This window comes from Neofelis nebulosa, chromosome 18, assembly GCF_028018385.1.
Source record: "Neofelis nebulosa isolate mNeoNeb1 chromosome 18, mNeoNeb1.pri, whole genome shotgun sequence".
Classification (NCBI taxonomy): domain Eukaryota; kingdom Metazoa; phylum Chordata; class Mammalia; order Carnivora; family Felidae; genus Neofelis; species Neofelis nebulosa.
Genome location: NC_080799.1, coordinates 32,679,920 through 32,695,309, shown reverse-complemented (window position 1 = coordinate 32,695,309; position 15,390 = coordinate 32,679,920). Strand labels below are relative to the sequence as shown.

The 15,390-nt window shown below is 51.6% G+C and overlaps 1 protein-coding gene across 7 annotated transcripts in view; it reads right to left on the bottom strand.

The window, feature by feature from the left end:
• Positions 1–2,200: 2,200 nt before the first annotated feature.
• Positions 2,201–15,390, bottom strand: part of MARF1 (meiosis regulator and mRNA stability factor 1) — a 40,739-nt gene continuing 27,549 nt past the window's right edge. For all 7 annotated transcript variants that reach the window (XM_058711847.1, XM_058711848.1, XM_058711851.1 and 4 more), the window contains 6 exons: positions 12,028–12,258; positions 10,096–10,308; positions 8,845–8,905; positions 8,632–8,757; positions 6,883–7,053; positions 2,201–4,851 (listed from right to left, as the gene is read on the bottom strand). In XM_058711847.1, coding sequence (XP_058567830.1) covers positions 4,607–4,851; positions 6,883–7,053; positions 8,632–8,757; positions 8,845–8,905; positions 10,096–10,308; positions 12,028–12,258 — 1,047 coding nt within the window. In that variant the 3' untranslated portion in view covers positions 2,201–4,606. The remainder of the gene's footprint in view (positions 4,852–6,882; positions 7,054–8,631; positions 8,758–8,844; positions 8,906–10,095; positions 10,309–12,027; positions 12,259–15,390) is intronic.

The following is a 15,390-nucleotide window of genomic DNA, read 5'->3' as shown; positions in this document are numbered from 1 at the left end:
TTTTGTCCTCACGTGTGATGGGGGGGGGGGGGCGGGGAGACAGGGGAGGTCGGTGGGGTCAGGACTCAGAGTCCACATACACGTACAAAACCCTATTATCCTCCTCACGTAGGGAAGCGAAAAGGGATTTCTTTCCCGATCCCACGTCTGGGCCACACACCAGATTCAGAGGCTGCCTACACCGAGGGCAGGGTCGTGGGTCACTTGCCTGCACTCACTGTGAGTGACATCAGAAACTCTGAGGGAGGGGGCGCCTGGGTGGCTCAGTCAGTTGGGCATCTGACTTCGGCTCAGGTCATGATCTTGTGGTTTGTGAGCTGGAAGCTCGTGTCAGGCTCTGCGCTGACAGCTCAGAGCCTAGAATCTGCTTCGGATTCTGTGTCTCCCTCTCTCTGCCTCTCCCCCACTCACGCTCTGTCTGTCTCTCAAAAATAACGTTTTAAAAAATTCAAAAAAATAAAATAAACCCTGAGAGACAAAGGGTGGGAAGCGGGAGTGGGGGGTTCTCCCAGGCCAGGCCCTGCATCTGGGAAGGCTTTCGGGCAAGGGGGTTAGGAGAGGCTTTCCCGTGGCTGGAAGAGACGGCTCCGCCCTGCCCTTGACCCCCCACAGCGCTCCTGGCTGGTTCATACTGTGGCAGCCACCACTTGCTTTCCACCCACGTCCTTCCTCCTTCCTCCTCTGTGCTCCGAGTTCCCCATTTCCAAATCCTTCCTTCCCAGGAAATGGGAATTGTTCTCTTCACCTTGCTGAGGAAAGTACCAGCCCTCTATTTCTGACTTGAGATCTTCTAAGCTCCTGGCCTTGTGCACCTGAAAAGTGAGGGGGGGCGGGGAGGGTTCTCTCTTTCTCGCCATTTCCATCATTTGCTGACCCTGTCCCAGAGACAACCAGCTATTTCCTCCTGTTTCCCAGGGCTGCCAGCCTCCCAGGGAGAGAGTCTAGAACTTTCCCGGGAAGGAGTAATGCAGACAAGCGAATTGGCTCGGTCTTCTCTGCATCTGTCCCCAAAGACTGGCATTAGGGGACGCTGATGCTGTTAACCAGCAGTCTGCCCATTATCTCCTACTTATCGTGGGAGCGGGTGGTAAAGGAGTGCAGGCCAGGTAAGAAAGGAGTGGAGGCCACCCTGACTGCCGGTTCATGGGGCAGCGAGTCAGGGGGCCCGCTCCTGCTCAGGCCCAGGGCCAACGTGCGACCCGTCCAATCCATGGCGTGGGCGGAGGCTACGGCAGGTCACCGGTACGGGAAGCAGCAGGGATGCTCCTGAGCCGAGACTCGGCCTCTGCCCCCATGAAGCAGCTAGAAAACAGGAAGAGAAATCCCAGAGCACCATGCTCCTCACGGTGGTGAAGGGAACAGCTAGGGCGAAGCTTCTGGAACCAGGTTCTAGATGTCGACACCCACCTCCTGTGCAAGGAGAGGGGGGCCTTCACTCAGCCGGCCATCTCCGAAGCCACCGCCTCCACACCGCGTGGAAATGCACAAGGAGAGAGGCAGTGCCCATCGCAAATCCCAGTCCGGACCCACGAAACCTCCTTGCCTCGCTCAAAAGGGGTACCGGTGGCCGCCCAAGGTTTTCCGCAAAGGTTTGCTACAGTGGAAGATGTTCGGAAAGGATCGCCAAGGGCTTTTAAGAGCTTTTTAATGTTGGGCTTTAAAAAATAATTGTACTTCATGAAGAAGCAATTTATCCAAACATTCAGGTGTCTTCTGGGTGCTTTCAGATTCCTGCAAGGGGTCACGGTGGTCTCACGGGACGGGCTTCACAGTGGAATCTGTGTAAGAAGTCTTTTCCAGATGGGCTTATTCGGAAAGCATGCCCAGGGAGTGGCCAAAAAACAAGGTAGCCTGCAAAAATGGATTTCTCTCACAGGGACAGAGATCCGAGGGATTATCTCAGGCTTATAACCAGAGGGGGTTTGCGGCTACTGTCATTCGCCCCACGTGTGATCATGCCTGGAACTCGGCTGGAGACCCTGGACGGTCCAGAACACGAAGCACCAACAGCGTGGCCACCGTCCAGGGCCATGTGCCAAACGGAAAGGGCCGCTGAGATGTCAGGTTGATGTGCTCTCCCTGACAGACTTTTCAGAAGGGGTGAGAAGTTGGGGGAACCCAACACAGAGAGAGGGCTAGACTGGCCTTTCATCCCACCCCACAAACAAATCCCACATCAACTCAGAAAACTCCAATTAGATGCTTGCTTTGTAAAGTTTATTGACAACTGTTTGGTCCCAACACACAAAACAGCACTTGAACCACAAAGAAAGTGTTGAAACAAAGTAGACAGTTAAGAAAAACATCTCTTCCCCCAAGCCCAATCCAAAACAAACAGTGCAAGATGGGAAAGGGGGGTTTGGTGACGCCTTTTTGTTTTTGTTTTTGTTTTTTTTTTTAAACAGATAAATCTAATCTGGTACATCTTTCCACCCAGAAATAAAGAATTTCATTGTCTTAATTCTCATACATCATTTTGTCCCATCATTTAATTAAGCCTCTGGATAAAAAAATAGATCACGATCAGACTGGCCGTTGTGGAGTACATTACTGACACACCGAGCTCTCGCTGTGTTCTCTCACCTTCCAACAGCGACCGTTTGAGTCACACACGTGTCCCAGGCTGACTGGTGACCCCGGCGAGCAGTTCGGTTCGACCAGACTCCCACGACAGCGTACGTCTGCAGGCTCTTCTCCGTCTGTTGCTCAAAGAAGCCGCTCTGAGACTGTCCCTAAGTGACTTGTAATGGTACCTCTTACGTTTTTAAAGTCAATCCCGCATCTGCGAGCAAAACTTAAGTCCAAGAGTGCAAACTCAGCCTTAAGAAGTCTCAGGATAAGGCAACTGAGGTTCTCAACACCAACTTTATTACACTGTTTAAAAGCTTCTTAAAAAAAAATTGCACATCTGTATTTGACTTCCTGCCGTCCTATGTCTGTAGAGGAAATGCCTTCGTTCCCAGAGGGTTCGCAGAGGGGCCATAATGCTTGCAAGGCTTTTCCAGTGCTGTTCCATCTCGACTGGGGCCATGTGTGGAGAACTGAGAATCACTGGCTTCATTTTAGAGATTTTGGGGAACAAAAACCTGACTTGTAAAAATCTCTCTCCAGCCCTTGTTCTGTGGCATTTTATGCAAATGCTGGCTATGAAGAAATCAGAGCCCACTCTCTGGCCTTCTAGAAATTACAAAATATGAACAATTCCCCCAAAGAAACCATCTCCGTAGCAGAAGACCTTAAGCCCACAGGTTCTCTCTGCTCTATGAATGAATCCGCCTTTTTGCCCAACAAATACAACCCATTGTAAATGTCAGGTTTCTCCAGGAGGGGTGAGAGGTCACCGTCACCGGATGCCTCTGCCACCTCGAGGCGAAGGTCATTCCACAGGGCAGTGCTCCCTCAGAGGCTGGCTTTTCCCAAAGGGCAACATCAGACACCACAAAACAACCAAACATGCTTCCAACAACAGCGAGAAGTAACAGTAAAAGCGGACACTCTTAAAAAACACGGAGGCAACACGACGCGCACACACATGCACTCGCGCAGAAAGCTTCCCGGCTACCGAAACCAGGTTTAAAATGACAAATACAAGGTTAAGATGATCAACCTTGGCCTTCACACGTATAGATAGAACTCTGTCTCTTCCTAGTGGAAAGAGTATCGGTATCACTCCTGTTAATGCACCCCCTCGGCTCTGATTTGTAATTTATGCATTTCATGCATATTTTAGGAAATCAGACTCTCTTCCCAACATTGCCTCTCAACACACAACACTGTGTGCTAGAATTCAGATGCTGACTTTCAATTCATGACACCAAGGCCATCTCCTTTTCCTTAACCCAATGCCTATCAAACTGGAATGGAACATAAAAGGGAAGCTTAAAACATCCTCAACTTTCTAGAAAGCTCCTACGTGGAACCCTGAAGCGGAAACATTTAAAAATTTTTGTCATGAAGCCACATTTGTCAACTACAGACATAGTTACAAAAAACAAAAGAAACCAAGGCACGCTTACAAGTCACATGGAAGCTAGGAACCTTCCTAATCCAACGTGAAAACACATTCTCACCACCTCGCCCGCCCTTCTGCTTCCGTGTGTGGACGCACAGGCTGCGGAGCAGGCTTCAATGCAAAGACACACCATGCACTTGATTCAGACTGTCTGGAAACACCAGGAAGCAAAGGCTCAGAGGCTATCTTGTGCTACATGTAAGATTCGACCACGGGTGTGGCTTGAAGGGAAGTAAAACCACTCCCTTCGAGCTGAGTTCTCACTGCTTTCTTCTTAGAGAACATCATTACGTTTTGTGGTAAGAAAAACTGGGTAAAATATATTAACAATTCTTTAACAAATGCCAGGAGGTTTGGGGGTGGCTTTTTTGTTGTTTTTTTCCCAAATAATTAGGAGGAAAAAAGAAAAACATTTCAGCTCAAGGCTGTGTTCAATGTAAAAGAAACAAAACGTTATGGGATACATCTAAAGATGAAGTAAGTGGCTTCTAGGGGGTTTTCATTCAAACAGAAAAGGCTGTGTTTTTTGAACCCACTTTTGTGTGCAGAATCAGACAGCGTTTCCCCATCCTAATTCTATGTTCAAAACGCGAGTCAAAGCTTGGTTATAGGTGCAAAGGAAAAATTGGCTGCCAATTTTACTCTATTTTTGGGTTGCTTTTTGGCCGGGCTTTCCACGGGGTCCTTGCCGAGCAGGGACTCTGAGGTTTCCGACGAGGGGCAGGGAGGCACTGGGGCAGCTGCTGAGACGCAGGGTGAGCTGGACTCGGAGGCTGGGTGTTTGTTCTTTACTGGTACTGGAATTTCAATGCTCTCTTCTTGGGTTAAAATCATGATTTCTGTAAACACAGAAAAGCAAACCCCTTCAGTTCCAGGACCTGCCAGACATGTTGGTTTTTAGTTTCTAAGATTACCTCAAAAAATGTCTTGTAAAACTTTTTTTAAAGTTTATTTATTTTAAGAGAGAGAGAGAGAAAAAGACAGCAGAGGAGGGGCAGAGAGAGAGGGAGAGAGAATGCCAGGCAGGCTCCGTGCTGTCGGCGTGGAGCCCGGCACCGGGTTCAAACTCACGAACCGTGAGATCATGACCTGAGCCGAAACTGAGAGTCGGACGCTTAACCTACTGAGCCACCCTGGGCCCCTCAAAAGATGTTTCAAAAACAACCCACCAAACATCATGCCCAGGTCACAATGTACGTACCAGCTATGTGGTCACTCTGAGTCACTTAAAGTCACGTATTTTATAAACTGCACATCGGCTCTCCCGGGAATGAGCAGGTTTTAAAGAACTTCATTTTGGCCAGAACTCAACAGCCAATGGTTCAGAAACATTTTTTCCCCACTCTGGATCCTCTGCCCAATCATTCTCTCTGTCAGGGAAAGACCCACCAGCCTCCTGGGACCCGAACACTCTCACACCAGGAGGGATTTCAGTGTCAGGAAGCCCCGGGCCCTTCCACGGACAGAGGACAGCACTCTGCGTGGACCTAAGGTGGGCAGAGACAGGGAGAGAGCTGCAGAGTCGGGATCACTCTCAAGTACCCAGACACTGAAACACAGCCACTTTTCCAGCAGTGTTTACAGGCTGCTCTTTCTCTGGCTGAGCCTCAAACATCTGGCCCGCTATACACACAGGGCCAGTTTTGCTTGGAAGAGAGCCCCCTGCGTGTGTAAGGGGCTCTCGCACCAAAGGCACAGAGAGGAGAGAGTGAGAGTCGGGATGCAGAGCCCCGGCTCCCTGCTCAGGCCGACACTCAGGACAACAGCAGACGCCACTGCAATTACATTTGTGCCCCTCGTCACGCGCGCATGGGGGAGCCCACATTTACTAAATGCACCACGGCCACAACCCCACGGAAGCGTTACTATCCACCATACGCCTCTCTAGCTGTGCCTCCTTGAGACGGACAGACGCTCCTGCTTCTGTCACAGGTCACACCTTCTAGGGGCAAGAGCCACGTGTATGTTTCCCCTCCCACTTTCCAGATAAACAGCCTCAGTTCTTTCACCGGGCAACACGAGGCTGTGCCTGGCGTTCCCCGGAAACAGTACACAGAGCGGAGAAGAACTCGTGATAGACAAAGGCGACAAGGGAAGGGCCTCGACAGAGGCGGTGGGCCATCCTCTGTGGAGGCCAGGTGATACAGAAGCAAGACAAGAAGGCTGGGGTTCAAATCCCGGCTCAGCCACTTCCCAGTCCAGCAGCCTGGGGCCAGCGTGGTCTCCAGTGGCAGCCCAAGCTGCACCCCTCGTCACCTGCCCTGCAAGGCTGTGGTTCTGGTGAAGCATGAACATGCCTGTGAGCCCAAGTGTGGGGTCAGGCACAAGGGGGACACGCGGGGCCGGCACCAGGTCAGTGCTCCAGGCGGCCAGCTTCCCGTCCCTTCTCAGATCACTGTGCAGAGCCCAGAGCTCACGTCACAGACGCCCCCCCGCCTCCCCTGCTCACAGCCTCACAAGGCCCAGGGACGCGGGGCAGCCACCCAACTCTAGGCCAGACCGGGCTGCCGCGTGCGGCTGGGGCCAGGTGTGCCCACGAGCTGTTGCCCTTTACGCAGGCGGGGAACACACGCCCAGCAAGCCCTCCACACACCCCCGTGGCCTTGTCCACAGCCCGGCTGCATCAGCCCTCCCGACCCCACCGCCTGTCCGGGCCTGCCGCTCCCTGAGCCACCCCGGGCTGTGAGCCTAGTTGTGCAGGAAGACTGACAGGAAAACAGCGTCCTGAATAATCATCATCAGTGCAGGTATTTTTGTGCCTGAAAAACCACAGGTGCTCCCCACCTCCATCTAACGTTTACCACACTGGCATCATTCTTTTCTCTTTTAATCCACAGAGAAAACCGCCACGACAACACAGTGCATCCTACCAGAAGGCGCCTGAGGGTGCTCCTCAAACTGAATGAGATCAGCAGACTGGAGGATGACAGGATCTGGTCTCAGCTGAGGGGATGGCAGGCATGACGGGACGGGCGCACACAGGAGGTCCACGGGGGAGTCGTTGGTCAGGCGGAGGAGCTCCTGCTCGGTTTGATGGGGCCCTGGACAGAGAAGGCAGGTGTGACTCTACCGTGAGACTGTGCCTGAGGCCTTCTTTCCTGGCCTTCAGGACGAAAAAGGCCAGGAAGTACTCAAAAACTCTCAGTTTAAAAAAAAAAAAAAAAAAAAAAAAAAAAGCCATTAACAGAAAGGCCTTGGTCACTCTTTGGTGAGGGAAATGTCACAAGCCAGTATTTCCCGTTCTTAGGAATAGCAATCTCCTAAGGGACGCAGCCAAAAAAAAAAAAAAAAAAAAAAAGGAGGGGGGGGGTTCCACAATCGGCTTCTAACGAGGAGAAACAAGAATCCGCAGACGGTGTATAAAGTAGTTAAATGAGCAAGAGCTCCAAACCGGAAGAGCTGAACCCCGGTCTGTCACTCCCCAACTGAGTGAACCTGGGTAAGCAAGCCCTTTCACCTCCCAGAACTTGGGTCCCTCATTTGTAGACTGGAGGCAACGCATGACAGCTGAGGGCGCAGAGGTCCTTCAGGAGCTCTAGAAAGTCTAACACGCTGCACACGTGAGGCGCTGGACACGCACAGGCCACGGCAACACTTCTAACTAGCGACTAACGTGGTCGTATGAAGACTGAAGGCGCATACACAGCAATGGACCCACCCAAAACCCTTACAATAAAGTTAAAATTGCTACAGAGCTCAAGCCAGCTTCTAGCCAGAGAAGGTTCCACATAAAATCTAAGTGAGCCACTGTTGTTCTTAGTATTATTAATATACTATTATCCAGTCTTTCCCAGGGAGATCCTGTGACAAAGACTATCCTTGATCCAACTTTAGCCCAGGCCCTTGGGGAACCCTCTTCCCCACAGGCCTTGACCTTGGCCTTCCATGTCTGTCCGGTCCTTGCCAAGTCTGCTCTTAGCAAATATCTTGCGGGGTTTTGTGAGAAATCGCACCCCTGCTCTCTGAACAAGGTCCCCAATCCTCCACCCCAGATGTCCTCCCTCACTCTGCTCCTTGACTAAAACATCCCCACCCACCCCACTTTTATTTTAAGTTTATTTATTTCTGAGAGAGAGAGAGAGAGAGAGAGAGTGTGAGAGTGAATGAATCCCAAGCAGGCTCTATACTGTCAGCCCAGAGGCCAACACGGGGCTCGAACTCACAATCCCTGTGATCACAACCTGAGCCAAAATCAACAGTCGCACACTTAACTGACTGAGCCACCCAGTCACACTGCCCACCTCACCCTTGTATTCAGAGCTGAGTTCGATCTCCCTCCTCTAGTGCAGCAGAGTTGACCCTATTGCCATAGTCTTAAAATACCGTTTTAACAAGTGTCCAAGAAATTTTGTCCTCGAACATCTGAACTAGGCTCACATATTGTCACTACAGGGGCGTCCACTTGCTTTAAGAGCCTTAACCGCTAACCATAAAATGCCATCAAAAGCAGGCCAGGTTTTCAGGTACCAACTAAACGCCGGACTGCTTTGGAAAACGTAAGAAGACTTGACTTTAACAAAGGAAAACAACCCACTGTGGTCCTTTTCCACCCCCACCCCCTACCCACTCCCAGCCACTTGCAGCATCCCACAAGCTTCGTTCCGTTTTTCCACGCTTACCATCGCTGCCTGCTCCAAGTCTGAGTTCCGGGGCTGTGCAAGATTCGGGCGCCGCCGGGATGCGCTCCGTGGCCAAGGGCTCGTCTTCAGGACTGACAGGGGAGAGCCCGACTGAACTCACACGGCCTGGAGGACCAAGAGGGCCCATCAGAGGGAGAAGTCGGTGAGACAACCGGGGTTTCCGGAGCGGGGAGGGGACGGGTGCTTACTTACTTTTCATGTCATTTTTTAACACTACAATTCTCTTATGACCATGTCCTTTGATCCAGACCACCTGCACACAAGACATACTACTGGTTAAGCAATGGAAAAGGAGAGGAAAGAAGTCCTAAATCCCGGCAGAACGTGACCAACTGTGCTGACCCGAAATACCTCACAAGTTAGAAAGTGACGCCAAGGAAAAATTTTCTATGCTTCTTTTAGCTTTTAAAGGGATAGAAGCTGGCAGAAACACGTCCCTTAAAGAAGACGCGTAGTCTAAAAACGGTGAGACCCAGCTTTAAAAATATGCTTTGTGGCTCTTCCAAAGACCATCTCCCAAACACCACTTCTGGTCTATTAAAGGAGACAGTTCTCACAGGAGAGCCCTTACTAATTTTTCTAGTAAACATACCCTAAGAGGATTCATGGAGACGAATCAAAGCAAGTCCCTGGTCCTACTTCTAAAACGAAGTCCTCTCTCCACGTCCTTAGCAGATCAAGAGCGGAGCAGAGGTCCTTGGCTCCCTGCACCGCCCCACACGCGCCTGTCACCGAGCCCCCGACCTCAGCCTCACCAGGTCCTCCCTGCCTCCCCCATCCCTCTCGCACAGGTGTGCTTTGGGTGTCACTCCCACCTGGACTCCGGCCACGGCCAGGATCCTCGCCAAGCCCTCTCCTCCCCTCCCACCGGTCCGGGTCGCAGCAGTGACATTGGTGCTTTCCACACACAAACCTGAGACTCCCCCCTGCCCTCCCCTCCAGGCCCTCCCGCTCACCTGAAGGAGGAAGGCCCCCGCAAGTGAGCTCCTGCTTCACTGATGGGCCCCTGCCTACTTGTAAATGCCCTGAACCTTCCACACTGCTGGTCACTACCCTGCATCCGCTTACACAGCCCCTTTTGTCACAGGGTTCACTTCTACGCATCCCCGACACCTCGGCCCTAGAACGAACCCCAAGCCCGGGCATGGGCCCAGCTCGTGGTCCCTCCTCACTGCACCCAAAAATGGCTGCGCCGACCGCACTGCCTCATCACCTGCTCAGGTGCTCTGACCTCACTCCATCACCTTATCACCTGGCAGACAGAAACTTAATACAGGCTCGCAGAATGAAGGAGAAACGCTGAAGTCATTCATTTATGCCAATGGTATGTTTTTCAAAATGCCCGCCACGTCATCGACCCGGCAGCATTTCCACCTTCTGTGCAGGAGATGGGCCTGGGGCTGTCCCGGAAGACACTCTCCAAGAAGCTCGGCAGACACGCACCTGAGGGATTGCTCCCAAGAGCTCCTCCACACTACTGTAGCCGTAGGTCTTGGGTTGCAGTGTTTCTCCGACATACTTGGTATAGGCCATGGAAAACTCATGGAGAAAAAGCTGCTGGTAGTGGTAAGTATGGAGTAGAGACCTCACGTTCTTGGCAAACAAATACAGGCTTGTGAGCTTCACACACTCCTCTGTCTTGTCATTAGTAAAAACCTGGCTCAAGAGAAAAAGACGGCATTAGAAACTCCCAGAGTATTGGCCTTGCCCCCCAGGGGTCCGGGCCTCCAGCTGAGAATGAAAAGGCACCAAGTCAACTTGAAAAGGGACAACAAGCCAGGGAGGAGGAGGACGGGTTCATCCAAGGATCTCCTCAGAGAGAAAGCAGCGCCTTGAGCAAACCTCGGTTCTATCTGTGCCTCTAAGCCGGCGGCAGACGTCTGAGGGAACTGTGTGTCAGAAAGGAAGCAAACTAGCCAACCTGGGGTCTCAAACAAGGAGGCAGTGAGGAGGGAAAGGAGCTGCATCAGACAGCAGGGACTGAGCCCAGGGAACTCGCACTCCCAAAGTGGCCTTCCAAGGAACACTGTGCTGCAGGATGACGACAGTGGTATTCTTACGGGGCATTAAGGGAAGAAACCCCAAAGCTTTTCTGTCCTCAAGTAAACAAATTCCTTTACCTGAAACCTTTCCAGAGTCTTAACGTACACTGAAAATCTCTACACTGAAAATCTCTAAGGGAAGGGATATTTCCCAACCCTCACTGGCCACAGAAAGCCTCTTGTATTGGATCATCTATTTACACCTCCTAGAACCAGTGTTCATGTAACAGAGAACCAAGAGACTCTAGAAAATGTTGGATTTGGTACTGGAGAACAAACCAGAACTGCACAGTAGTTAAAGTAGGAAAAATACCTTTTATTTAAGAACTACCACAACAAAGGAAAAGAAAGAACCCCAGTATAGAATTGGGCTCGATTCTGAATACAAGAGAGAAAAGTGGGGATGTATAGGCAAGGAGGGAGGGGGTGTTGGTGGATGGAAAATTACTAAGACATCCAAGGTCATTGTCTAGTCTATAAGGTGGCTCCCAGGAGCCTGGCCTAAGTTTGGCCAAGGAGAGACTTTTTGTCAGTATCTTTTAATTATTTAGTTATCAATCACATGGTTATTTGGTAACAACGGTATACCACTCTCTTCCTATGTTGCTGGATTTTACTGGTTAATATCCTATTTAGAACCATTGTTTTTTGGGGGACTCTTAGGTTTTGGTATTAAAGTTTCTTCGGCTTCATAAAATGAAGTGGTGAGTTATGTGCTTTCAACACGGCCTAGAATGGTTTTTAGGAAGTTGGAATTATGCTTTAAAAGTCAGTTAAAAATCCAACTGTGAACCTATCTGGTCCTGGCGTAAATTTCAACAATCTTATAGCCCCTTTGGTGGTAACTGGTCGAATTTTTAACACCTAGGGTCAATTTTGATAATTTTGTGGGGTGGAGGGGGCTTTATCTATTTCTGTAGTATTGTCTTACGATTTTTCTAACCTTAAGTGCTATTCTTAAAAGGCAACCTGGGTGACCAGCCTTCCTTTCTGACCTGTGCCTGACTGATGAGTCGCCCGGAGCCCCCACAAAATCCATCTAATTCAGACATCCCTAACAGTAGCAAACTGCAGCCAGTATATAACAAAGCACCCCAGCCTGAGACTCAGGAGGCCCAGGCTTCCCTCTTAGCTTGCTACTCGTTTGGGCAAGGTGCCCAAACCCCTGTGTGCCCAAACCACATCCCTGCTACGCCTCAGTTTGTTCAACTACGAAATGACCGACTGGTCCCTTCCAGCTCTACATCCTCTAAGCCAGACCATCAAGTGATCCAGAAACACATGGTTCAGCGGTTCTCATAAGACGGCTCCACAGAACTGTCAATATTCATACCTCCACTAAGTAGGGCAGACTCTTCAGAAGTTCGGTCAAGGTCATGAATCCATATTCACAGGGGTTGAGGGGAGCACTGTGGGTAGTTTCATAACGCCTCTTGAGCTCATCGACAGACAGGTGGCCGGCTCCTTCCCAAGACATCAGCAAAACCAGCAGCTGGGCAGTGAGAGCACGCAGGGACTTGCGGTTGATCAGCTGAATCTGTTTGCCTGACGCCATGTCAGCAACCTGGGAGGACAAGAGTCCACGTGTTTTCCCAGCTAGAGAGAGGGGTGCCATGCCACACCCACTCAGCTACTGTCCTTGGGCTAGTGAGACCAACAGAGGGAGATTTTCTAACTTCTTCTTTTCCAGCTGCTATGGGACACCAGACCAACATTTCAGGGGACACCGGGGCAGGAGCTGTTCTCTCCCTTTCTGCTGGTCCACAATCAGAAACTTCCATCAACACCAGCCCTCTTTCAGGGCACTCCTTCCACTCCCCAAGCCCCTGAACTGAAGGTTGCTGCGCTCAGGGAGGAGGCAAGGGAAGGGTTTGGACTGTGTCCCAGGAGCTAGACTGGGGCAGGGATGGAAGGCCCACTTAAGGACACCCACATTTTCTTCTAGTCCATCATCACTAGCCAGTAAGTGGGTATTTTCCTGACTACATGTCTACCCCTCGATTCTTTCTGGTTCTCAAGGAGATAACGGGTCTGAGTGATGAAGCACGCTGGAAGGGGAAGCTCCTGAAAAAGACAGAGGTTATCATTTGGGGACCAAAGAGCACGTGAAGAAACAGATGTTTGGTAACTGAGACCCACAGGCACGTGCACCGCTGAGGTGTTGGCACGCAAGCCAAGGTTTACTGTTACGTGTTTTCCCCTCTGGTTTTCCAGCCAACACCACAGGTCTCAGTGCCTCGGCGTGGGCTGGGTCACCACAGGCTTGCGTGCTTTGGGCTCTCACAGGCAGAGCAGCACCTGAGGAACTGTCACCATCCCACTGTGACCCTGGTTCGGACGCTCACCCAGAGCCCAGGCAGGAGGATGGAGGGCAGACCCCCACACCAGTTACCATGGTGACAGATTTCCCCTATCAACAGAGTCAGGTCTAGGGGAGTCTGAGTCATCTTGTTCAATGCCTAGACCACTGCTACTATTGCAGCCTTTCAAGGAGTAAAAATAAAAACCTGTTCTTTCGAGGCTACTTAGATACATCTCTTGATTCTGAACCCATGCTACGCAACGAATCCTCTAGGGAGCTTATAAAAGATGCCAATGCTCAGAGCACACTGGGCCTAATTGCATCAGAATCTCGGGGGGGGCGGGGTGGAGGGGTCCACTTCTCAGCATTCCCCAGAAGCTTCCCGGAGATGCAGCAGCAGCCAGGGCAGCGCACCGGAGCCTCTCCAATCTTCCCCCATCTTGACTGCTTACGCCCAAACTTCCCACTCACTCGCCCTTGCTTATCAGAGTCTCTGGTCATGGCTGAGTCCTGCTACCCACTGAAGCACTCCATGCCTTTATGCTGGGTGACTGAGTATCCAGGGGGCCCCTCCCGTCCTGTGGCCTTTCAGTTCCTCAACTTCCTCATCTCCAGGGATATCCCCTTCCACTGACTTCCACCGTGGACACCCATTCCCAGGTCGCACGTGGGATCTCGCCATCTACCGCCCGCTGCCGAGGTAGCTCATGCAAACCTCCCGTGCACCCTGCGCGCCAAAGGAGGCCTGCGGCAGATGCTGGGGTGGGAGACGGAAAAGAGATTCGAATGATCGGCTCTTCCTCCCGTTCTCCAGCTTCACCTGCACGGACTCGCACCTCCTCCCAATTAAAACCCTCTGCCTTGTTCACTTTCCTCTCGTGTCCACCTTGGCGCTGATAGGCCATGAATTCATTACCACTCTTGTCATGCTCTGTAAACAACTTTGCCCCTTTGGTGCCTTTTCTTTGCACCATTTGGCAAACTCCCACCTCGAGCCCGACGGTCTGCTTTCCGAGCCGGCAGCAAACCCAGGGTAGCGCTATGGGCACCGCATCCTCCTGCGGGGCTCCCCTACTCCCTGCGCCCCTGCCTCATGTCCTGGTGGGCCCCCCACACCGCACCGTACCATGAGGGGCCTCAATCTCGAATCCTGTGTCTTTCGTCCTCTCTCTTGCAGTTGCTCTCACCTTCACTTCACAGAAAAATAGCTCGTGGTGGGTACCCCCCTCCTCTTTCCAGAGAGGAACAGCAAACTTCCCTGTGTCTACATCCGCCCGCTACTCCCTCCCTCTGGTCAAAGCACTAATATCAGGGCTGTGCCCTGCCGTCTGCTGAACGCCGATTCCCATGCCTGCCTCCTCGGAAACCCCACCCCACCACCTCTTGTCTGTGTATTTCTCTTCTCTCCCTCGAGCACATCCTTCCTGGCGGCTCTCAACCATGCTCGGGTCTCTCCACCTGGGACCAAAGCAGCCACGGAAAGCTCATGGGCTCACTCGGTCCCGTGGCCTTGCCGCCACTGTGCACTCCCGCTGCTCCTTCACAAGGAGACAAGCCGAAAGGCTGTATTACCTGTCACCATTTTCTTGCCTCCTACTCCTCCTCATGCCTCGACCTGCTCAGTGTGCCTCTGGTCCCCACTCACTGGGGGCGACCCCGCCCGGCCAGCAACACCAAGTTCCTCCATGTAGCCAGGCCCGAAGGTCACATTAGTCCCTGCCTCACTCGTCCCAGCAGGTGACAGTGCTAGCCGTTTCTCCTCCTTGGATTGGGAATGCCACACTCCTAGCGTCCTCCCTACTCTGGGTCCTGTGAAGGTTCTCCCCTCAACTGGACAGGACGTGAATGCATCCCTTCCAGGTCTGTAGCCAGGGCTGCCCCCCTTGGTGGCACTTCCACTCTGCCTCCTCTTAGTGAGTTTTCTTCGCCCCAGGCTGGAGGCAGCCTGAAACCACCCAGCTGCTCAGTCTAGGACAGGGAGGGTCAGTTTAGTCCAGGGCAGGAAGGAAGAGGAAGTTACCCTCTCCAATCCCGTGTTACCAGCAACAAGGGCTGTTGTGAGCCTAGCCAGCTCCTAAATCTACTCGAGTGAGTCAGAATCTGTGGGGAAAGAGATCTGGGATTACGGCCTCCCCAAAACTTCAGAAACGATGATCCATTTAGAAGAATATACCTGAGGAAGAAAACATCCTCGGATAAAAGACACTTCATCAGTTCAGAGTCATTCCTTTGACAAGGCCCTGAATAAACACACAGAAGCAAGACCAAAAATCTTAGCTGCCAAACCAGAGCCCCTATTAGGGTCATCTCCTATTACCTAATAAGGTATTAATAGCAAACAAAGCACTTACTGTGAAACAGAAACTGCTGCAAGGTGTGAACAAAGAAACGCTA